General features: G+C 44.0%; 1 protein-coding gene across 3 annotated transcripts in view; it reads right to left on the bottom strand.

Moving 5' to 3' along the window:
• The window catches only part of LOC114667523 (pleckstrin homology-like domain family B member 3), a 52,735-nt gene extending 29,165 nt beyond the window's left edge, over nucleotides 1-23,570 (bottom strand). Inside the window, exons 1-3 of one of the 3 annotated variants that reach the window (XM_028822843.2) lie at nucleotides 23,315-23,570; nucleotides 5,195-5,521; nucleotides 4,428-4,562 (exon numbers count right to left, since the gene is read on the bottom strand). In XM_028822843.2, the coding sequence (XP_028678676.2) occupies nucleotides 4,428-4,562; nucleotides 5,195-5,464 (405 nt within the window). In that variant the 5' untranslated portion in view covers nucleotides 5,465-5,521; nucleotides 23,315-23,570. Of the gene's footprint in view, nucleotides 1-4,427; nucleotides 4,563-5,194; nucleotides 5,522-11,754; nucleotides 12,019-23,314 lie in introns of those variants that run through there. The other 2 variants (XM_028822844.2, XM_028822847.2) reach the window with 2 other exon arrangements.
• Nucleotides 23,571-24,832: the final 1,262 nt, after the last annotated feature.

Below are 24,832 nucleotides of genomic sequence, written 5' to 3' on the forward strand. Positions count from 1 at the left end.
GTATTACAATTGCCTCACTACCAATGAATCACTTAGTGACCCTGAGTGAATCTGCCAGAATATGATTTTTGAAATTTGAATTCCATTGTAGTCTACTATTTTCATAAATTGCTTTGAGGCTTCATAAATTATGGAAAGGCACTATATAAAGTCACATGGTTTACTGTTTGACTCCCCAAATCACCTGAGCAAGTCACTTAATCTGCCATCATTTGGATTATTGAAATTTGAATTCCATTGTAATCTGCTGTTTTCATGAAACACTTTGAGGTTTCACTAATTATTGAAAGGTGCTATATAAAGTCACATGCGGTACAATTCCCTCACTACCATTGAGTCGCTTAGTGGCCCTGAGTGAATCTGTTTAATCAGCAAGGATTTGGTTTTTGAAATTTGGAATTCCATCACATTCTATGTTTACAAACTTCTGCTCTGATTATTTCATTATGGAAAAAGCGCTATATAAAATGATGAATCACCAAGGCTCCCAGAGTGAATCACTTGATCTGCCAGGATTTAGATTTTTGATATTTCAATTCCATTGTAGTCCTCTATTCTCAAGTGCCTTGAGGTTTCATTAATTCTGGAAAGGTGCTATATAAAGTTCCCTGTGCACTACCTTTGACTCACTGAAGGGTCTCTGAGTAAGCCCCTCTGTCTGCCGAGACTATATTTTCAGACTTTACTAACAGTCTGATACGTAGCGTTGGGTAGACGTTACCTGTAGCTGTTTTTATTCCCTGTTATTTTCCATTTAACGGCCGTCCTTTGCAGATTTCTCACTTGGCCGCTTTTCACTTTAGTGCCCATCCCACACATTTTGATGCACTGACACGTTGTGCCTGCTGTTCAATGAACATTTCTGGTAACTGCCTGCTTAATTTGGAAACCGTCCTAAGAGCTCTGATAAGCAGATAAGCCAAGACCTCTCCGTCGCCTTCACTTCTATTTTTAAACGGCTCATTTTTCCACAGTTGGGAATGTTCGTTCCAAGAAAGAAAGAAACAAAGAAACAAATGCAGGACAAGAATGAAGCGGAGAAATACAGAGAAGAGAGAAACGACTGGAAAAAACAGATTGTGGAAAAGAAGCCAAAATAGTAGGAACCAAAGGCCATGAGAGGCTAACGAAGAAGCCACTGGTCTGGTCACAGAAGCAAACTACTGGGATACCCTGGGGAGTTACGGGAGACAGAGCACTGTGCCTGCCAGGGTGGGTGTCTGGGGTTCAACTACAACATCATGTCCTCCACTGTCTGCCTGTGTGCATTCTTTAACTCTCCACAAGTTGTGTGTGCATTTGATTAACTGGCAGATCAATGTACACCTTGTGGGTGTGTGCCTGAGCGCACCCTGTGAGAGACTGGTACCACATTCAGGGTTACAGAAGGGCACTTCAAGTGCAGAGTCAGCAGTGACAATTTCTGTGCCACCTTCTCAAACACATCCAAACAAAACAAGCCTGATGTATTAAATGTAATGGACATCAAAACCAAGGACTGTAACTGTAACTGGAGCCGGGCATGTTGATTTACCGGGAAGGCCAGTGCCAGCAGCTGAACTGGCATCCTTGAAACCCTGTGCCACTCCTCAGACAGGAGTCCATATTAGTGGTTAATGACTAATCAGCCCCCCTATACCAAAGCCCATCCAAGTGATGCGACTCTGTGGTGCCATCTTCTCTGCCACCTTCTCAAGACCAATTTTCTGATTAGAATGAGCATCGTGCCAAGGTGTGTAACTGGAGTCCAGAAATGTTGATTGACTGGGAGGGCCAGTGGCAGCAACTGAACCTGGCATGCATGTAACCCAGTGCCTTAACCACTATGGCCCCCTTCTCAGATAGGTGTCTCTATTAGCAGTCAATGACCACCATGCCCTCAGACAGACTCCAGGTTGGCCAAGTGCTGTGAGTGAGCGGTGCCATTTTTGTGCCACCTTCTCCAACACATTTGATTGAATATAGTTATTTTCTTTACTGTACACTGTGCCAATATCTCTTTACTGGAGTTGAGCATATTCAGTGGGTGGGCAGACAGTTACCCATAGCTAAACTGGCATTCTTGTGGCATATAACCCAGCACTTTAACCAACAGGCCAGGAGTTCATATTCACTGTTAAGGACCCCCAAACAGTTGTTGTGTAGGAGGTTGATGACGCTGGGTGGCTATCTGGATTGTCCTCCTCATCCTCCAGTTGATATCCCACATCCCAAACATACCCACCCTGGGTTAGCTGGCAGTGCCACATTCACTGTGTTGGGGGAGTCAGAGGGTTTGTGTGAGTGAGCCCTCTGATGGACTGGCACCCTCTTCAGGGTCATTTCCTCCCACAACTGCAAAGATAAACTGGGCCCTGTGATGGACTGGTATCCAGGGCAGGCTCCCGCCTTGTGCCCATGCTAGGCTCTGGTACTACATGACCCTACCCGGGATAAGCCAGTTTGGGAATGTTGTCATTTTTTTTTTTTTAAATGGTGCAGCTCAGGAATTTGCACTGCTGCATCCCAGCTGAGAACCTTCTAGAAGTTCCCACCTTACATTCCTTACATTTAATGGCTGCTGGGAAAGTCGGCCTCTTTCCGTCTTCTATCTTCCCATAAGCCGCCACAATTCTTTTTTTTTTTTCTTTTCTAATATTTTTTTTGAGCAGCAGACAAGCTGCTGTGATTAAGAGCATTTGGAATAAACAAGCCTGGCCAGTGATGGGCAAGTCCAAGCACGCTGCACCGGGTGTCCTCCAGCAGTTCCTAACGAATCCTCCTGGCAATATGACAGCTAAGACACAAACAGCCACGCCAACCCATCAAATGACAGAGGAATCATTGAAAACAGAAACCCAACGCACCATCATCAGCAAAGGGGCACAAAACAGCAGCCCACCCTGAACAAGGTGCCACTCCATCCCAAAAAAAGAGACCACCGCCATTCAGGGGGACAGTGCTAGAAGTCTACATGAACACTGGGAAAGCATGCAGCCCCATACAAAAGGGCAGAGATGTAGCAGTGCCAACTGCTGTGGCACCTAATCAGATGTACCCAAAGCAAAGCAAACACAACTGATTGAATAAAGCAGCTTTCCTTAGTGCATACCATGCCAATGTCTGTCAGCATGGAGCAGGAGCCCAAATATGTGTGCCAAGAGTTCAGCTGGCATCCTTGTTTCTAAAACTGGGTTCCTTAACCATTAGGCCACCCTTCCTAGACAGTAGTGCCAATGTCTGTAACTGTGACAGAAGCTCAGGCTTGTTGATTGCCAGGGAAGCCCAATTCCAACAATTGAACTGTCATCTTTGTGGCATACAACCCATCACCTTCACCACAATGCCACCCTGCTTGGACAGGAGTTTATATTTGCTGTTAATGACTAACGAGCTCCCAAATAGAATCCAAGCAAAGGGCAGTCAAAGTGTTGGAAGTCAGCGGGGCATTGCCTGCAGTGCCACCTTTTCAAAAGTGTTCAAAAACAGTGAACTCATTGAAAATAGTGCCTTTCTTTAGGGCATAGTATGCCAATGATAGATGTCTGCTTACGTAGCATGGAGCTCAAGCATGTTGAGTGACTGGACAGCCCAGTGCTAATAGTTAAAATGGCATCCTTGTGGCACATATTCCAGCTCCTTAACCCTTAGGCCTTCCGTTTTGGGCATATGTGCTGTTAATGACCAATGAGCCCCCAAACACAGTCCATGCAAAAGGCAGACCAGGCTCTGTGAGCCAGCAGTGCCATCTTCTCGGGCACCTCCTAACACGATGTATGTAATGATATAGTGCATTTCCTTGGTTTTCATGTAAGTGGATCCCAAGCATGTTGATTGACTTGGACGCCCAGTGCCAACAGTTGAACTGGCATCCAAGTGGGATACTGTATAACCCATCCCCTTAACCACTAACCCACACTTCTCCAGTAGGAGATCATATTAGCTGTTAATGCCTGACAAGCCCCTAGACACCAATACAAAGGGTAGTTGGTGCCATCTTATGTGGGACTTATTCAAATGCCCTCAAACACAATAAGCCTTTATTTAAATACAATGAAGTCTTTAACAAAGCGTGTTGCTGTAACTGGAGCTTGGGCATTTTGCATGACTGGACAGGCCAGTGCCATCAGATGAACTGGCATCCTTACGGCATATGACCACTTGGACACACTTCTCAGTCAGGAGTTCATATTAGCCATTAACGACCAGCAAGCTGTCAAACAGACTCCTTACAAAACCAGAACAGAGTGCTATGAGATAGCAGTGCCAACTGCTGCGCCACCTTCTTAAACATGTCCAAATGCAATTTGTTTAATAAAGTGCCCTTCTTAAGTGTACACCATGCCATTGCCTGTTCATATCTCTCAAAGCCCTTATTAGCCATTCATGACCAACAAGTCCCCAAAAGGCTGCTTTCAAGACGGGCAATGACCACGTTCGGCGGGTACCTCAATTCTGTTCTCGGTCCTCTGCTGCTCCAGGTCAGCAATGTGCCGCTCCAGCTTGGCTGCCAGGGTGGTCACCGGGGGATGCTGAGTTAGCTTGTGGCTGCTGGGCTGCTTGTGTCCAGTCGTCTTTTCTGGCTGCAAGGGGACAGCAGACAGTCACCGTCACTGGAAACTTATGAGTGGACCAGGTGTGATGGGCATCATATGCTAACTGGCAGCTTTATACGTGTTTTCAATTGAAGAAAAATAATGAATGTGGTCACTTGTAGGTTTGAGACACAGGAAGTGCTGGCCATATGAGACAAGTCTTCTCCTCAACTAGGGGCCTGGATATTTTAGGTAATGTCATGGGGGTCACGCATGGTTAGCATTCTTAAGCTTGTAGACTCTCGAGTCACTGATACAAACAGCAGCCTTGGAGTGAACAGGCGGGCAATCAGCGCCAGGGCCAAACACCAGCCATGTGAACTCTGTCAGAACAGCTGAAACTGTTTTGGGTGAGCCAGCCATTAGGACCGAGAATCACAAGCTACTCATTAGAAGAGAATTTAATGACTGGGCACTGGGCACTGGGCAGCATGATCTGCTGGTGGGCTGTGAGTAAGTAAGTGAGTTAGAGGGGCCCATTGTGGCATACTAATGGCCTCAGGACAGGAAGGGCAAAATAGATGGCTGGTCAATATTTAGGTAAAGCACAAAATGGCAGAATATAATCAAGTGCCCCTCGAGTGTCACCCTGTTCTAGTGCAGACAAAACAGCCACTTACTGGTGCCCTGCTGCGGGCGCTCTCCGTGCTGCTCGTCTCCTCGTTGTCGGTGTCCTCTCCGGAACTGGACTGAAAGCTCACGCTGGATTGGGAGGTGGGGCTGGACTCGGAGCTCAAGACCACACCTGGCGGACTTGGCAGAGGCTCCCTGACGGCCACATCTGCACGTTTGTCCCACTGGCTCTGCCTTGATGGGGACGGTAGAGGGCTGAGTCCAGACGTGATGACGGTCATCTCTGTGGCCTGCACTGCCATCTCCCAGAGCACCATAGACTCAACTGGCCCGGCTGGGCTGAGAAGCGATCTCAGTGTGGAAAATGGAGGACCCTGGGGAAAAAAAAAAACATAACATGGTCAGTTGTTCTTTGCATGTCGTTCTCTTTACATCCCCAGATGGTTTCCAGCGTATTTCACAATGTCAATATAAAACAGAATGCCACTATGATGGATGGATGGATAGATAGACAGATAGATAGATTTAAAAGGTATTGGAGAAGGCAGATGGTAAAGGCCCAATATTTGACAGACAGATGGATGGTATCTTTTACATCTGCCTATCTCATCTCATCTGAGACCACTTCTCATGGTGGGGATCATGGGGGTACCTGGCCATGCAGGTCAGCCCAGTGTTCTCTGTCCCCATCCTCAGTTTCTAGCTGTCGAGATAATTGACAAAATGTAGATTGTAACTAGATGTGCAAGGTGCAACATGTATAATAAATAGATATGAAAAGTATTATATATTAAACAAAGAGAAAACCCCCAGTATGTGACAGATTAATAGGTGAAAGGCACTGTATAATTTATTACCAAGCATTATCTCTCTCTCTCTCTCATATATTATATATATATATATATATATAATACATACATACTAGGGGGCTTCACTCGCCAACCCCTGTGTTTGGTTTACCGGATATACAATTTATTTTTTGTATAGCCCAAAATCACACAAGAAGTGCCGCAATGGGCTTTAACAGGCCCTGCCTCTTGACAGCCCCCCAGCCTAGACCCTCTAAGAAGACCAGAAAAAACTCCCAAAAAAAAAACCCTTGTAGGGGAAAAAATGGAAGAAACCTCGGGAAAGGCAGTTCAAAGAGAGACCCCTTTCCAGGTAGGTTGGGTGTGCAGTGGGTGTCAAAAAGAAGGGGGTCAATACAATACAGTACAGTACAATACATAGAACAGAATAAATCCTCAATACAGTATAAAAATAATTCTTGAAGTACGGAGTAGAATTTCACATTAGATGATATCACATAATATTATTTGGATTTGTTTTAATTCCTGGAGACCTCCTTCATCAAGCTGCCTCCCCCATTTTGCCATTCAACATCTGAAATAGCGCTAATCCAATGAATGGACCCCTCATTCCCACGTCCCCATTCATCAGGGATGACTTTACTTTAGGCAGGCAATCTACAATTTAAAGAGATTGTTATTTTCTTGTGACTTGTTACATATGCATTATTTTCACTTTTACTTTAAAAACTTTTGTAAAAACAATACTTGTTTCTTAATTTCGTGCCCCGCATGTGGTCACATCTCTTTCTTCCCAGACGTATAATACTGCTTGTGTTGTGAAGGGCGTTGCGGCTGAACGTACGTTAAGAATATGCCTTTGGATCATCTGCTGTCTTTTTGCTGCTTGCTAGCTGCCTCTTCTGCCTGTCGCATGTCGTTGTTTTAAGAGTACATGATGCTTGCCAGCCAAAAGCAATCCAACAACTGCTAGCTTAGAGGTATGTTGACTTGTTTTAAATGATGGCTCACTGCCTGGTCTCGCGTGATGTTGTAAAAGCAATACCTGTCTTTTATTTCTGGCCCCAGGCGTGGTTGAATTCTTTCTTGCAGGATGTATAACGCTGCCGCGCTGCCCTTCGATCTTTTAAAGCCTGTACAGCCGTTGTCCTTTTTGCTACGACCCTGGGACAATCTCTTGGCAACAAGTCTCATGTTTACGGTCCCCGCGAGACGCACCGTGGCAAGTCTCCTTGGTCTCGCGGGTCTTTAAAATGTCTTTAGAGATTATCACGTATTGTAGCCTTGCATTTGCTTTCCATTCCAGGATTTTCTTTTATATATAGAGAGATAGATATATATATATATATATATATCCATCCATTATCCAACATGCTATATACTAACTACAGGGTCACGGGGGTCTGCTGGAGCCAATCCCAGCCAACACAGGGCGCAAGGCAGGAAACAAACCCCGTGCCGGGCGCCATCCCACCACAGGGCACCCACGCACCAAGCACACACTAGGGACAGTTTAGGATCGCCAATACACCTAACCTGCATGTCTTTGGACTGTGGGTGGAAACCCACGCAGACACGGGGAGAACATGCAAACTCCACGCAGGGAGGACCCAGGAAGCGAACCCGGGTTTCTTAACTGCGAGACAGCAGCGCAACCCACTGCGCTACCCATTCTCTCTCTCCCCCCCCCCCCCCCCCTCCTTTTGCTTGAACATTCCAGTTGATTTTGCGACTTCCCTCACTGCGCTAAGTATCAGTTCGCTTGCAGCACCGATTTATTTGTACGAATCCAAGAGAGAGGGCGGGGCCCTCCTGACTCCCGCGCCAGCCTGCGTTCAAGTCGCTCTGCCTCTCGCCACCTCGCCTCCGCTTAGCTAGCAGTATCTGTTTGTTCAGCAGACATTATCACCACGAGATTGTTAAGGAGTAACGTTTGACGTTTTTGGGAGAGAGATCAGAGCTCCGTGTGTTTTAGAGGGTAGCTGCAGTTTGGCAGAGATATCACAACCACGTGCTTTCTTCCCCACGCCGGTGACGCTTTCCCTCAGAGCTGAACACCATCAGACACAGTGCCAACGTTTGACGTTAGAGCATACCTACCTTCCGCTTGGCCAGAATTACTTTGCCAACTTTTTACATTTTTGGCAAAGAGATCACAGCTACATTCTCGCGCCTGATAGCAAAACCAAAAATATTACATATCAAGAGTTCCTCGTAGTACTAGGGTGTTGTACCGTGTTAGCCATTATGAATGTAGAGAAAAGCCAAGCAAAATGACACCTTTTATTGGCTAACTAGAAAGATTACAATATGCAAGCTTTCGAGGCAACTCAGGCCCCTTCTTCAGGCAAGGCCTGAGTTGCCTCGAAAGCTTGCATATTGTAATCTTTCTAGTTAGCCAATAAAAGGTGTCATTTTGCTTGGCTTTTCTCTACAAGAGTTCCTCGGAAATGAAAGCTTTCAATATAAATTATTCTTAATACAATTTTATTAATTGTTTTTATTGATTTTTGAGTTTGCCCTGTTTCACGACAACGCGGGCGGAACTGGAGGGGACAGCAAGTATATACTATATAAAAGACAATGATAAAGAACTATGTAAAAAAGTGGTAGATAGATATCAAAGGCACCATTTGTATTTTTTTATTTAATAATATCTATCAATAATTAATCCTCCTATTAATCATATAAAAAACAATACATGACAGTATCTTTCACATCTGTCTATTCTTGTAATATGTAATATTATGTAAGAAACTTGTAAAAAGCACTACATAAAATAGATAGATATAAAAGACATGATATACAGTATATTAGATTGGCAGGTAAAAAAGGCATCATACAGTATATAACAGCATTATATAAACGACTGGCAGACACATTCAAGGCACTATATATCACAGAGAGACTTGGAATGGCACTATGCATAATTGATGTGAAAGACACTATATGACAAATTGTATATTTTTATATGATACATGATAAGAAATACTATATAAAAGACTTTTAAACATACAGTAAGTGAAAGGCACAACGTATCATAGATGTGAAAGGCATTATACAGTACATAACTGACAGACTGGAAGTGAGAGACACCACATGTCATTTGGACCAGCACTGTATAAATCTGATACCCTAGGCATTTTATATTAACTATCCATCCTGTAAAAGGCACTGAATGTTGATTAGCACATGCAAGTAAGAATTTCACTCTACACTGTAAAGCTTATATGATGTATTGACATGAAAGGCACTATATAATGTATTTGATAGGCAAATAGCAGCGGATGTGAATGACAGTATCTGTAATGCGTAGATATGTTGGGCACTACATATGGCAGTTGTGCCAGCGTGTAACTTGTGTCTTACACTCTCTAAGCTCCTCTGGATGTCACTAACAATCATACGCCAGCCGGACACCTGAGCGCCATGTGGCTGACTTCAAGCACCTCTGCTCTTTCTTTCAGTCTGCTTGTTTAGTTCCCCCTTCTTTTAAATTTCAGCAAGGTCTTCCTTTGTTCAGGTCTCTCATGGCTGTCATCCCTGGCAGAAAAGGCCTTCATCATGTGTCTCTTTTTAGTTTGTATATCGTCGCCTCAGTCAGGACTCTCTGCTTGCCAGGGGGACCCGACAAGATTAAAACAAAAAAACGACAAAAAAAAAGAAAGAAACCCAAGCGGCACCTCGGACAAAGGAGGGCATAAAATATTCAAAAGTGAAAGGAAGATGACAAAGTGTCATAAAGGAAGGAGTCATAGAATATTCTAGTTTGTAGTTTCCAGCCCCACAGTTGTTGTTTACGACAGATGGACAGCATGAGAACATGACACTGTGCTGTGTGTGTGTGTTGAGTGTGAGGACCCCAGGCGTCACTCGCTTTTATCAGAGCCTCTTTTATGGCGCCTGCCTGGTGTTCAGCTGTCCAACCAAGGGACCAGAACACCACTGACATGCTTACACTGAGGTCAGATCTTCAATTTCACTACATATTTAAAGTTATCCACCTGACATTCAAAAAAAATAAAAATACCGCCGTTCATTTATTGCATTTCACAAAGCGACATGGTAGGTGCCCGCACATCACAGATCAGGGGTCCAGGGTGGCCATCCTGGGTCCACGCTGTCTCTATGTGGAGTTTGCACATTCTCTCTGTGTCTTTGTTAGCAGAGCTGATGATGTCAAACTGGCCCTTGTGGGTGTTTGCTTTAGTGGACACTGTGATGGACCGGCACCCCCTCTAGGGCTGTTTTCTGCCTTGCAGCCAGTGCTGCTGGGATGTGCTCCAGCGTCCCACACCCCTGATATGCTACGCACTTACACCTTCAGCCCAAGTTAAATGACAAATGTCAGGCAGTTGTCACCGCATTGCCCGCCAAGTCATTCAGGCTTTAATACATTAAATGTACCCCACAGAAGTTCGGCTACAGACGGCAGTGGTCGACAGTCCCATCAGAGGTCGTGCAAAAGTAAAAAGCCCCCCCCCCCTTATCATTCAACTTCATATTAAAATGTTGAGAACATTTCAAGTGCGGTTTGCGCTTGTGGTCCGTTCGATCGGCGCATTGATAGTCTCCTAGTCAGTAAGTGACAGTGTTTGGTCAGTGTCGCATAGCTACCAGTGTCACAGCAGAGGATGTGAGAGTCATTGCTGGTGGAAGACGAGGTGTGACTGCTAATACCGATTTACAGATTAGAAAAGGAGAAGGTGCGTGGAGTGTCAGACACTCTGACCAAAAGCGGTGAAGGAAGGGCGGGCGTAATATTCTCGTTAGTGTGGGACCAACACGATCAGCAGATTGCTTTCAAACGCTTCTGTTGGTCTCCCTTGACTGTTTAGGTCATGATAATTCATATTAAGCCCTTCGTTTATTACTATGGCACCCACGGAAAGTTTGGATATACGGCCGCCTCGCCGGTTATTTTCGATCGTCCGACAGCGGCCAGTAGGGGCGGGGCTCCCAGAATTCTTCAACCAATCACTTAAGCCTTCGTGTATTGATAGGTGAAAGTGACATCTTAAATTTAAAGGCTAATTTCATTTTGCGTATGCTGTAATTGCATTAAAAACATAAAAATAAGGGATAGAATAATGCATTTCGTGATATGTTACATAATTAAATAAAATGAAAAGTAAAAATAAAGCATTGTGAAACGTGAATATATAATTACATGAAATGTGAGTATAAATGATTAAATGTGTCATAAAATATGTTTTTATTACTAATTTCTTAATTTATTTCTTTAATGATTTCTTCATTCGGGCAGTGTGGTGTAGTGGCTAAGGCTTTGGACTGCAAACCCTAAGGTTGTGATTTCAAATCCCACTATTCATGCGGTGTGACCCTAAACAAGTCACTTCACCTGCCTGGGCTCCAACTGGAAAAACGAAAGAAAGAAATGTCACCAATCTGAGATACCTTAAGTCGCCATGGGCAAAGGCGTCCAAATGAACACAATGTGAAAACGTTCGATGTATAACAGCGTGGCCAAGAGTCCGGAGTGACACGCAGTAACATGACTTTCTGAAATCGGCGTCATCCAAATGAGGACCGGGGGGGGGGCAACATCATTAAGTTCAAGGGAGAGACCAACCCTGGACGGGATGACCGCCCATCATTAGGTACACACACAAACAGGAACGATAAAGGCAGACAGGCACTGGAGGTAAAACGCACGCAGTCACAGGGAGCGTGAATGCCACAGAAATTGTTTGGGTTCAATAACTTATTAGAACAAGAAAAAAAAAAAGAAAATGAGTAGTAATAACCGGTTTGGGATTGTTGCAGGTTTCACTCACCAGAAGAGCTGCATGTGAACGCTGCGAAGCCCTCGGCGCTGACACCGCTTTCGTTTTCACGAGATGGACGGCCGGCTGGTGCTCCGCTCCAAACTGTCCGTTTTAAAGTGGAGAGGGCTGAAATCTCAACACACCCTACAGACACACAAGCACACACACACGGTGCAGCTGGCCGAGATGATAACGCGCCGGCTTGCTTTCTACTGCTGCTTCTGCTCCACGACTGACTGCTTTGCATGCACACGCTCGAGTTTTGCTTTGCTTTGTTTTGCAAATGTTCCGCTCGTCGAGTTCCTATTTTCAGTTCTCACACTTCTTGTTTGGACAGTTTAGCCGTCTGCTCCGTGCGAAGAGTAAAAGCGAAACTTGTCGTGGCAAAGCAGGGGTCCAAAATCCAGGGGATTTCCAATGGGATTTCGAAGCTTAATTTCAAAACAGTCCTACATTCTGCAAAAATTACATTTGCAAAGTTTTTTGAAAAAACGAACAGTTCCAGTAAGTAGAGAGGGTCATCGCTGCGGGGGGTATACGTGAGGAAGAGCCGATGGGCCTGTAGCAGCTGAGAAATTCCTGCCGTGCTGACATCGCGATTAAACAAGATGAAGGGCGCACTGAGGAGACCCACCATGCCGTGACAGTGGCCTCTCACTTTTTATCTTATCGCTGACTACAGATCAACCATCATGCTCTGCTTCGTTATCAAAGTCCAGCTGACCTCCAATGGAAACCAATCAACTGCCATACAAATCAATTAGCGGACTTTCAGAATTAGTATTGTTTGATGTACAATAACGGGGATGAAGAGAAAATGACGTATGCGTATCTAAAAAGGGTTGAAATCTAAATAATCAACGTTGACCTTTTGCAGTGCACCATATATTAGAATATATTTTGTAATGCATGTAGTAATAGAATGCATTGCATTTGTCAATCCAACAGAATGCAGCTACGTTATACTTGCTAATATAATGGTAGAAATAAAAACTAAGAAAGTCGTAGCCTTTTCAGAGGTTTTTGCTTTTCATCGATCGGGACTTTCGTGATCTCTCCAGCTTCATCTTAAGCAATCTTCGACAAGCCGCTCATTTTGCCTGCCCAGATACTCTTTGACGGAACCGTAACGAACTGAGGAGACTTACTCGCTGTTGTCAGGTCCTCTGACTTTACCATCCTAAAAGTGAATGTGAAAATCCAAACTGGCGCAAAATCAGCATCAGCAGTAGACCACCGAGCTGAGGACGGAATGAGCGCCGGGCGCCTTTCCCTTTTCAGGTTTTCTGGTTTATCACCAGTCCAAACGGTTTGTGTTAACAGGCAGTCCGTGTTTAAGCAGATCATCCAAGTGGACGGCAGGTACGGCTCAGCGCTGCAGGGCAAACTGGCCAAAGTCAGGTAGTGTGAGGTGTGCCATCAGGACAGACGAACAGCCGACCAGCCGCACGTCTGACGGCCATTGTGTACGACGAACACTGACTTGTCCTGGGGGGGTTATGAAGGGGCAGCGCACTCCGACAGCGGGTGTCTTTGAGTATCAAGTATTTAACTATAAATGGAGGCCAAGATGAATGAGGAATTTGAACTTGATGAGCACAACGTTTTTTTTTATTTTGTTTTTTTCATTAAACCCAAATCACCAAATCAAGTCAAGTCAAGTGGCTTTGTTATCGTGCCATCCACACACCGCATTGCAGCATCCAGTGGCACGAAAAAAACAAAACCAACGTGGTGCAGCATACACATAAACACAGGGCAAGTTCAATACAGGTGAAGAACTGTGCTATACTCTAAATAAATATAAACATGAATAATAGGTGAATGAATAGATATTAATACATTGAAATAGATAATAATAAATAAACAAGAACAACAAGTAATAATGCAAAGTAGAAACAGATGATCTGTATTTAGATACTAGGAGCAGAACTTCAAAGACCTGCATGAGCTCAAAGCTAGAGAGGTTAAGACAAGAGGCTCTCTAAATGTCCACGAGTCCTTGAGGAGTTCAAGTTCAGATGAGACAGCAGGTCTACACTGCCTGATTACAGATTTGTGTTGCCTCTTACACGGGGGCACCTGGACGGCAGTACTTTGGAATGATCTGCTTGATTATATTGTCCAAGTCATATTCATTATGGGGCATTTTACATCTATCTAACATTATACAGTGCCCTTCATATCTGTTATATAGAGCCTTTCACATCTGTTTACCTCTAGATATCTAAGGTAGAATATATATAGTGTCTTTCATATCTATATTCATGCATCCATCCATTTTAAAAATCTGCTTATCAAGGGCAGGATTGCAGGCAAAATGTAGCCCATGACAGCAGGCGTCAGGTACAAGGCATGTGCTTGGACTGCGGTAGGAAACCCAGGCGTACATGAGAAGAACAGGCAAACATCTTGCAGAGAGCAGATAGGACTTGAACCCCGGACTCCTTGTTGTGAGGTAGCAGCGCCAACATGCCACCCTCCTATCCATGTATTATTGATAATTATACAGTACCTTCTCATAACCATTACACAGTACCTTTCACAGTTACCTATGTATAGTAATTATATAGTGCCTTTTTATCTATGTCTATTATATAGTGTCTTTTACAGCTGTCTGTTTATAAAAGCTATGTAATTATTTTCATATCTATCTACTGCACAGTACATTTGCACATCTGTTTATAGTGGTCGTTTATATATTTTTCTATTATATAGCACCTTTCAAAGCTATCTATTTATGAGAATGATATAAAGCTTTTCATATCTATAACATCTAGAGTACTTTATAGATCCATCTACAGTGATATTATAGCAAATTACATATCAATTTTTATTTACAGCACCTTTCACAGCTGTATATTTATAGTAATGATATAAAGCTTTTCACATGTATGCATTATGGAGTATATTTTCACATTCATTTGTGGTTATTATGTAGTGCCTTTCATATCTATGTCTATTGTATAGTGTCTTTCCCAGCTATTTATTTGTAAAAATTATATAATGCTTTCATATTTTAATCAATTATAGAGTAGTGTTCACATCTGTGTATGGTGACATATATAGTGCCTTTCACAGCTTCTTTGCTAGTGATATAATGCTTTTCATGCTTATCTGTTAATGAGTACACTTTTTTATGTCTGTGTACAGTGTTTACACAGTGCCTTTCATATCCATGTCATTTATATAGAGCACAGCTATTTATAACCAGAGCACACAGGCCTGGATTTGAACCCATGTCCCTGGAAGTGTGAGGGCAGAAACACTAACCTCTGTGCCACTTGTCTGTTGAGTAGCCACTGAATGAGCATGAGAGTGTGATCCACCAGACCGGGTTATAAATAGATGTCTTGTACCGTCATGCAGCTTGATATTTTGACTATCATGTCGGCAGCACCAGACAGTGCCAATTAAGAGTGAGAAGAAGTAGTGGTGCTGCCAACCTGTGTTGAAAACAAAACGCACATCTGAGGAGATCAAAATGATCGCTGCCATTGAGAAACTGTAAATAAAACACGGGGGCCCTCACATGCCTCAAACTGTTCTCCGTGCGGGCATGTGAACAGCAGCCAGTAACAAGCATACAGCTGGCATCACGGGGGGCATCGAGCTTCACCAAAAATACGCTTTTAGGGAACAATGGAGGTAAGACAGCAGGACAGGGATAAGATGAAGATGTGAATGAGTTCTGCGATCAGATACTGAACAGAGATTAATAATAAGGATTAGTGTCTGTCTGTGTCTGTCCAGTTGCTTTTTCTCTGTCATTCCAGCAGATGGCGCATCACAATCATTTTTAGTACTAAAATGCATTGTCTTTGTGTTTTCAACAAATGGTGCACCACAAACATTAAACACTGCTTTTACAAATCCCATACCAAATGGCATATGACAGAGACAAATTATGTTTTCCATTCCAACAGATGGTGCATCACAAACATTTGTAGTAATAAAATGCACTCCTACAACTGTCTTTGATGCACTATCTGTTGGAATGACAAATGCAATGAATTTTATTATACATGAAATGCAAAATTAATTCCAATTGATGGTGCACTGCAAATGCTAACACTGCAGGTTTACGTTGACTACGTAGACTTCAGCTCGTCTTAGACGGGTAGCACAGCTAGTTCTGACTTTAATATGTCAGTCATTCTCCAACCCGCTATATCCTAACACAGGGTCATGGGGGTCTGCTGGAGCCAATCCCAGCCAACACAGGGCGCAAGGCAGGAAACAAACACCGGGCAGGGCGCCAGCCCACCGCAGGGCACACACACACCAACACACACTAGGGACAATTTAGCATCGCCAATGCACCTAACCTGCATGTCTTTGGACTGTGGGAGGAAGCCCACACAGACACGGGGAGGACCTGGGAAGTGAACCCAGATGGGTCTCTTTACTGCGAGGCAGCAGTGCTACCACTGTGCAAAATAAAAAGTACAAAATGCTTGCCTTCAAAGAACAGTTATGTTTCCCTTCTAAAAGCCGCTCTGCTTGCTCAGCGTATTTTAATCCGAGTGCCAGCGCTGTTGACCCAAACAAGTCACCCAGCAGGTCAGTCATCTGCGGTTAAATTTTAACTCGAATGGAGTTTAATCACTCAGGCGGGTCTCCTGCCAAAATTCCAGCGTGATCCTCTGAAAAGCCGAATGCACTCATGAAAGCCGAGGTGAGGGAGCACAGGGCATGTCCTCACCACTCAATTGTCCCCTCCATCTTCTCGACGCTCTTTTCAACTTCCTAAGCAGACTGGGGTACACCCAGGCACATAACTGATGATGCCAACCTCCTGTTATTTTTTTTATATTTTAGTGACTAAAAGTTAAACTCAATTCCCATTCAGGGTGGGCTCCTGCCCTTCACCCTGTGCTGTTGAGAGAGGTGCCAGCTCCTCTTACCCTGAAGTAGATAGGCTGGCTAGAAAACTGATGGCCCCTTTGCATTGACCTGCATGTGCACATTTACCATAAAGATTTACTTGCATTTTATTTTTCATAAGACATTTACTTCACATAGAACGGTGTGACAAGAGTCTAATTGCTCAAACGACGATAATGGGTATTAAAGTTGGGTGCCAAGTGCCCAAAGTTCAGTTCAGAGTGCCAGATGGTTCTGGCTTTTATGTTGGCCTCAATCAGTGACTTGATCTCATGAAACATTTTGGGAATATGAACTCTTAAATATCCCTGATTTTGTACTCTTTGGAAAAGCTGACCTCGGCTGAGACCACCTTGATGCAGTGACACTGTTGGGGACAGACCTCAGACGACCTGGCCGTGTATGTGACGTATGAACTGTTTTATTAGAATTTGCATGCTGCGCCATTCCCCAGAATGCTTGAGTCAAGGGACTGAGGCCGAGATGCCTTCTGCATGACATTTGCATATTCTCCTCATGTCCATCTGGAATTTTTCAACATGCGCTGCCTGCATGTCTTCACTCAACTCCAGCTTTACCTGGTTAAGTCTGGGCATTTGTGATGGATTGGCATCCCATTCAAGTCTGCTCCCTGCCTTGACCACAATACTGCAAGTTCCTCAAGTCAGTAACGGACCCAGAGGGGTCAGAAAATCCAATTGTGGATCGATAAGCAAACAAACTGGCAATAACTAAAGCAGCCACACGGCTTAGCCACTAGAGGGCAACACTGAGTACACAACCCACTCTGGTGATGCCACTATGATAATAACTTAAACCCTGCACTGGTATAGCACCTTAAAATGGTACTCACTGGAGAAGAGCCCACCATCTCAGGAACTGAAATGGCATTTGTTTTTTGATTTTTTTTTCTTTGTGGGCTTGTGACTCAGCGATGTGGCCAAGTTGGCAATAATCTTACAGTAGGCATGCATGGAAGTTCTGCGCATGGCTTCTGCTGCTCTGTGATGTGAAGCTGGTCTCACAAAGCATCAAATGTTTAGCCGCATTCTGAATTTCCAGGGAAGTACTCGGTGAACAAGTTCAATGGCGAACACAACCTAATCGCTGTGAAAAACTCTGGGGTCAATTCACTGATCAACACTCAGTGGGCTCCATTTCTCAGGATCCATTTCTGTGTGCTGTTGTCATTTAAACAGTTGTGGCTTTGCAGTAGTTGTTCTGTGGGAATTAATATGTTTTTGTTTTGAAGAGTTTAGTGTAACTAAAAATTCTGTATTGATATATTTTTTTTTTAAATATTATCTTTATGAAAAAATCTGTTATAATTGGTATTGTTTGTGCATGTGTGACTTGTGATGGGCTGGTATGTCATCCATATCATCAAAAGGTAGATGGATTTAAATTGGTGTTCAGAATAGACATGCACATTAAACAAACAAAAAAGTTCACGTTGGTATGACTGGACTTCTAAAATGTTTTTTTTTAATGAATATATATTTAACACTAATAAAAATAAAGTTAAACCCACTCATAACAAATTTAGACCCACCTGTTTATGAAAATCCTGGCGCTGCTACTGCTTGGCAATGAGGCAGTTCACGCTATGAAGTGTTTTTTGTATATGAAACGAGTTCTTTTGGTTTTGAAATGGCTCCTAATAAGTGGAGAAAACTGAAATCTTTAAAGCGTAGTAGGCAGGATACATAGAGATCTGAACTCAGCCTGTGTGACTGTAAACAGCATTAGTCCTTCTAAAATCAGGAAACTCACTGGCATTTCACAGATCTGTGATCTCCTCATCAGCTCCTGGTTATTTAATGAATGAATCTAAATAAATAAATAAGGGATCTTTCTGGAACCTTCATATGGATGCTTCTCTAGGGAAACAAACTGTTTGCCCCTTGGCAATGCTCCAAGGGGAAAAAAAAAACACTTTTGGTTCTAATTGGCACCTTTCTCGTCCTGTGGTTTTCCATGCAGTTCCCAAAGATCATCACGTTATCTGATGACTCACGTGGTGTTACCATTTAATCTCATCTCGTACTCGTGTGTTTCGCATACTTGGGGAAAAGTCAGGAGAAGTTACTCCCCCGTTATCCGTTATGCCTGCAGTGGCCAACTCAGGGTCACGTGGGCTACAGCCTCATCTGGCCCACCCTACTAGCATCACACAGCCAAACTGGTGGTAAAGAGTTTTAAGTGTTAATATAATTCTTAATGTTGGGGAAGAGCCGGGGGGTTACAAGCATGAGAAAAATATAAAGTTGAAGGACACCATCGTCGGCAACTGAATTCTGGAAACGAGCTTCCACAACTGACTACCAACCTCCACCCCCACACCCCCCCACCCTCGCCATCAGAAACCAACTTCTGCACACCCACCCCCACCCCACACACACAATCAACCACCTCACCAGTCCAGAAAAAACATCCTTCTCAACCAAAACTAAAGGCCAAAACACCCCAGGGAACAAACTTCTGCAGTCGACCACCGCCTTACATTAATGTAGCACCTTGGTCTGAAAATTCATGGACGCTCCTTTTGTACCATGGAGCAGGGGCGTCAGTCAATCACCTGAGGGGTAAGGGGCGCGCACTCCACACACCGTTCATGTAACTCACGCGGTGCGCACTCTGCAATCCACACAAAGTGACACTATGGATCTCTAGGGGCACGTAGTACAGACACCGGGGGGACAGCACCCCTCAGTCCTCAAAGTATAACTATAACAACATTTATTTCTGTGGTACATTTTCATACAAGTGCTGTAACTCAAAGTGCTTTACAAGATGAAGAACGAAAAAAGACAAATCTAAAACTAAGATTAGGCAATGCTAAGTAACAAAATGGCCACAATAAACACCAAGGGTCACCGTTTATGTAAGTCAAGTGGCACATGTGCCGGACCTTCATGAACCCGTCCACACTGCAGACACCGAGGGGACTTAGCCCCCCTTGTGGCCTTCGACAGTCACTGGGTGTCAGACTCAGGTCCTGAATGGTCCCTGTCCTAATTAGTAAACTGCTGCTAAGTTACTAAAGTCAAATTGACTTTAGAGCTGGTCAATCCATAAGGTGACATAGGCGGCTACCAAGGGTGCCATTGTCTGAGGGGGGCCATTTATGAAAGTTAGGAGTCAAACTCTGATGATCTTCTGGGCACCATTTATGAATGTAAAAGTACGAAAGTGCAGACACTTTGTACCTCAAGGGCCGCACATGCCCTAAAGTCCAAAGGGGTTGCTGAAGTCTAATAATACTGACTACCCACTATGGACGTCAACGTCTATCCAGCTGGCCCAGGGCTCCAAATGGGCTTCAGCTGGCACTGATGGACTTGCTTATTTACTTTCTTCCTCATCCAGTAGCCAAAGGATAAAAAGATACAAGGCAAGTCAACAGATGACCATCTAACTCCGGGGTCTCAAAGAGTCTGTGGTCACTCCAGTGAACCTCCTACAGAACTGAGAATAAAACTCGTTATTTAATTCAATGGCCTCACTCTGCCATATCAGGCATTTTCAAAACCTTTTGGTTTTCTTTTTGCTGTGATCGCCAGCACAATGTTTTATGGACCAAAGCACATCTGTTATTTATTTATTTTTTAGATATTCACTTTTTCTTTTCAAATATTTTATTGTCGTGGATGTCTTATGATGGCCACTTAGATGCCAGTGGGATCATTTCAGCCTCTATCGGCTCGCTTTGCAGCTCATTATTGTGGGGCTGCTTTTTAATGAAAAATAAAATAAATTAATTAATAAAATGCAAGTGAATTTTTGGTGGCAGGATTGGCACACCAGCCACTGTAAAAAAATAAATAATAAAAAGTACACTGCTCCGTCCCATCTGAACACAGTATGTGTGGAGGAATATTTCAGATAAAATTAAAGAAAGAGAGAGAGAATATTTTGGAAAATGTGTCAACGAACAAAAACACAATCATATGTGAGCAATGGATAATTACACGTTTTATTCAATAAGTTTTTCTTACAGGTGGCGCAGTGGTAGCCATGTCTGGGGTCTCCCTGAATGGAGTTTGCAGTTTTTCGCGTGCCCACGTTGGCGTCCTCCCACTGTCCAAATCGTCCCACCGTGTGTGTGTGTGTTCACTCTGTGGTGGTCTCGTGTCCTGTCCAGGGGTTATTCCTGCCTTGCGCCCTGTGCTTGATCGACTCCAGCCTCCTCGCGACGATGGTTTCGATTAAACGGTTTTAAAAATGACATTACATACAGCAATTCGGATACAGCGGGTTGGAAAATGGATGGATGGATGAATAAGCAACAACGTTATGCAACTAATTATTGATGCTCAAAACTTCATTGTGTTTCTACAATTGTTTCGTACTTACGTATGTATTTATTTAATTTTGCCTGAAATATCCATTCCTAAGTACGCTCCATTAGCAATAGTAATCGGTTATTAATAAGGATAATGGCTGAATGAGGCCGCTGCCCAGGAACTGAGTGTGACGCCCGTTTTCTAAAAGAATTAGTCACTCAAGTAATAAATAAGTAATGTGTTTGGGGGGTTTTGTTGGGGGTAACTTAAGCACCTGATTTTTGGCCCCATCTGCTGATCTTCGGCAGCCCACACCCAATAGATCCCCACTCCGCCGTGTCCCCTCGCTTTTCTATATGTCATGCATGTACGACTCGCGCGATAGTGTTACAAGTTTGGTGGTCGTTCGTTACAACTAACGACGCGCCTGGTTGCTCGTACAGTTTTACTTGAAGCATTCCTGTCGTTTTCCTCATCAGTGACGTCACCCCGCCGCCGTGCGCAGGTAGGTCGCGCAGGGTGGGCCGTCCGCTCACACCCACAGACACAAGGCAGACAAGCGTCCGCTGGCCGCGGGCTAAGCGCGCTGCTGTTTCTCAGTTCCTCCTTATTCGAGCAGCTCTGCGACCTGATCGTTGTTAAGCTTCCCACGTTTATTTTGTTCTCTAACGTTATTATAAGCCCCAAGAGTTCACACCGCTAGTGCTTCGTGGCTCTTTTTTTTTTTTTGAAATGAGCACCTACCATATCGCCTCAGAAGGCAGAAGCGCACGCTGGGGCAAAGCCGGGCAGGCTTACACAGAAAAAAGCCCCATTGAGACAAATGACAGGATCCAAGAAACCCCTGTGAACGTGGAAAGGTTCCCACGGCTGACGTGCTGAGCGAAAACTAAACAAGCAATTGTTCCAAGCGAATAGAGTGAAATAGTAACAATCCTAACCACAAAACCAGGCTTTCATTAACCATAACCCCTACAGCTTTATTAAACTTCCGTAAATAAAGTGTCCTGTTGCAACTGGCAAGGCTTGTTTTCTCTTTCTGATGCTACTTTCTTTTCTGGGTGGTTGGCACTGCTGCTTCCTATAGAGACTGGCAGCGGTCCCCAGCCTGGAGTTTGCATGTTCTCCTCTTGTTCAGTGGGTACCTCGGTTTTCCCCTCAGACAAATGGCATCACATTTGCAAGATGCAAGTGTGCCTTGTGATGGCCTGATGCCCCATTTATGCCAGTATTGCTGCCACCTGCGAGTATATTGCGACTGTATGCTTCTTTATAGACAAATATAAAATAAAATTGCATCGCCAAACTACTGTATATGCAATACGCTATATCATGGATGTTGTACTGAAACATTTAGGAATTATTTTTAAAAGCAAAAATATCCTTAACAGTGATATCTATCTATATTATTATTCATCACTCCAGATCATGGGCATTCATACAAACCATAAGTGATGCAATATCATTGTTGTCCCTGACGCCTTTTGTCCAAGGTGACTTACAAAACCTGTGAAACACTTTGCTCCGTTTTTCCAACTGCAGTAGAGCCATGCAGGTGAAGTGCCTTGGTCAGGGTGACACAGTGGTGTTAGCTGGGGGATTTAAACCCACAGCCTCGGGGTTTGAAATCTAAAAGCCTTACCCACTACACCAATCATGCCTGCCAAAAATCCTTACCAGTGATATCAAAGCTCACATTTATTATATTGAGTACAGTATTATTCGTCACTACAGATAATGAGCATTTGTTCGAGCAATATGTGATATGATGGGGCAACAGGGGGGCACAGCGGTTACCACTGAGATCCACGAGGCTGGGTCCAAAATCTGTATCCGTGTGTTTAGAGACTATGGGAGAAACGCATAAAATAAAGACATTTGGGTTTGGCTAACTGGCGATTTTGATTGGCACGACTCTGCTGGGGCTTTGTATGTGCGGGGCCTGCCATGAACTTGCGGTCTGTCCTGCGGGTATAGACCCCTGTCCCCCACGACCTCAATTTAGACTAAGCTGGTTTAAATATGTACGTACCATATATCACATGAGACCCCACTAATCTTAATAATTTAGATCGGACCCGGTTCCAGGGAATCATTTAACAACCTCCCCAAAACTATCACGTCAAGTGCCCCCCACCCCCAGGCCATCGTGCGTAATGTTATCTGGTGGAGTTTGGGACTTCATCAAATTAAACACCCCCAGTATTTCAAACGCCTTCTTGATATTTTGCTCCGATTTATGGTTACTGTGCAGATAGAATGTAAAAATCAAGTTAACTTGTAACTGCTTTTCATTTCTCCCTGAAGACACGTCTGCGATCTCCGGACTTTCCGAGTGACCGATCGCCTTTCCTCCCTCCTGTTCAGCCCTGCTCCGCTAAAGCCGCGCTACTCACCTCACCGAGGGTGTCGTTGTGTCTGTAGTCGTTAACGCCGCCGATGGCTTTTCAGTTTTCAGCGAGATTGAACTCCTTTCTTTGGCGCAGCTCTTCACGTCCTTGACTTTTTTCCGACTTGAACTTTTGCGCCTGTGTCGAATTTCCAAAACCTGCGCGCTTAGCCACGCCTTACGTCGCCCCCAACACACACACACACACAGAAAAAAAACTCCACGTCATGTGAAGCGAAACTCTGACAGCCTGACGCGCCGCACCGTCTCAATCTGTCACTTGGGTGGCTTTTATTTGACTGCTTCCTCTTGCGAGTCCGGGGCAAAGCAGGTGGATTAGGCTGTAGAAAAAGGGGCGGGGCTGGAAAAGGAAAAAGAGCGCGCATGCTCGGGCTGCTGCAAGTCCGCCGATAAGCCGAGTCGCTCGGGGCTCCTGTTTAGTTCAAGCGCGCGTTACTTTATTGTTAATATTACCTACAACATTTGTTTCCATCTCTTTATGCAATTGGCGCACAGGCAGATAAAGCGCATCGGTTACAGAAGCGGGATTTGAATCAACAGCCTCAAGTTATGAAGTCCAGTGACTTAACCACTACGAAACACGCCCTGCTTTCTTTTAACAGAAAACTCCAAGAAAGTATCCTTACATTGATCTACACCGGATTCAGCAAGTCTTCAGACCACTTCACTACCTGTACACCGTATTATGTTGTAAATTTAATTTGAAATGGAGACATTTGCAATTTTTGCCTATCGATTTGTATTCAATAATCCATAATCACAAAGTGACATGTTTTCAGAAATGTTTGTAAATTTGTTAAACAATCAAAAACTGACACCTCTCCTCCATAGAAGTATCTAGACCGTTCATTCATTACATTGCAGAAGACCCTTTGGCAGCAGTCTCTACAAGCTTGGCACACCCGGATTTGGGCAGTTGATCCCATTCTTCCTGGCAGATCCTCATGTTATCAGAATGGTTTGCAAATGAATTAAAAGTCAAAAACTAAAATCTTGTTATTCCTATAAATATTCAGATCTTTTTGCTGTGGCACTTCAAGCTGTGCTCAGGTGTATCCTGCTCGATCCTTGAGACATGTCCAGGACTTAACTGGAGTCCACCTTTGGCACGTTGAATTCATTAGACATTGTGCAGAAAAACACAAAACAGTTTTATACCTATTTATAGAAGGTCCACAATTCACACTGCATGTCAGGACAAAAACCAAGCCGTGATGTCCAAGGAACTCTCCGTAGATCACCACAATCAAACTGTGGTAAGGCAGAGATCAAGACAAGGGGATCAAAGGCTTTCTAAAGCTTTGAGAGCTCAACAGTTTTGAAATGGATGAAGTTTAGAACCACCAGGACTTCTTCTTAAAATTGTCTGTCCAGCCAAACTGAGTACCACGGTTAGAGGAGCTTTGGTAAGGGGCTTTTGTTGGGGGTAGGGGGAATCCAATGGTCACTCTAACAAAGCTTCAAAAGTCCTCAGCTGAGATGGGGAACCTGTTGGAAAGACCAC

Source organism: Erpetoichthys calabaricus, chromosome 17 (genome assembly GCF_900747795.2).
Source record: "Erpetoichthys calabaricus chromosome 17, fErpCal1.3, whole genome shotgun sequence".
Taxonomy (NCBI): Eukaryota; Metazoa; Chordata; class Cladistia; order Polypteriformes; family Polypteridae; genus Erpetoichthys; species Erpetoichthys calabaricus.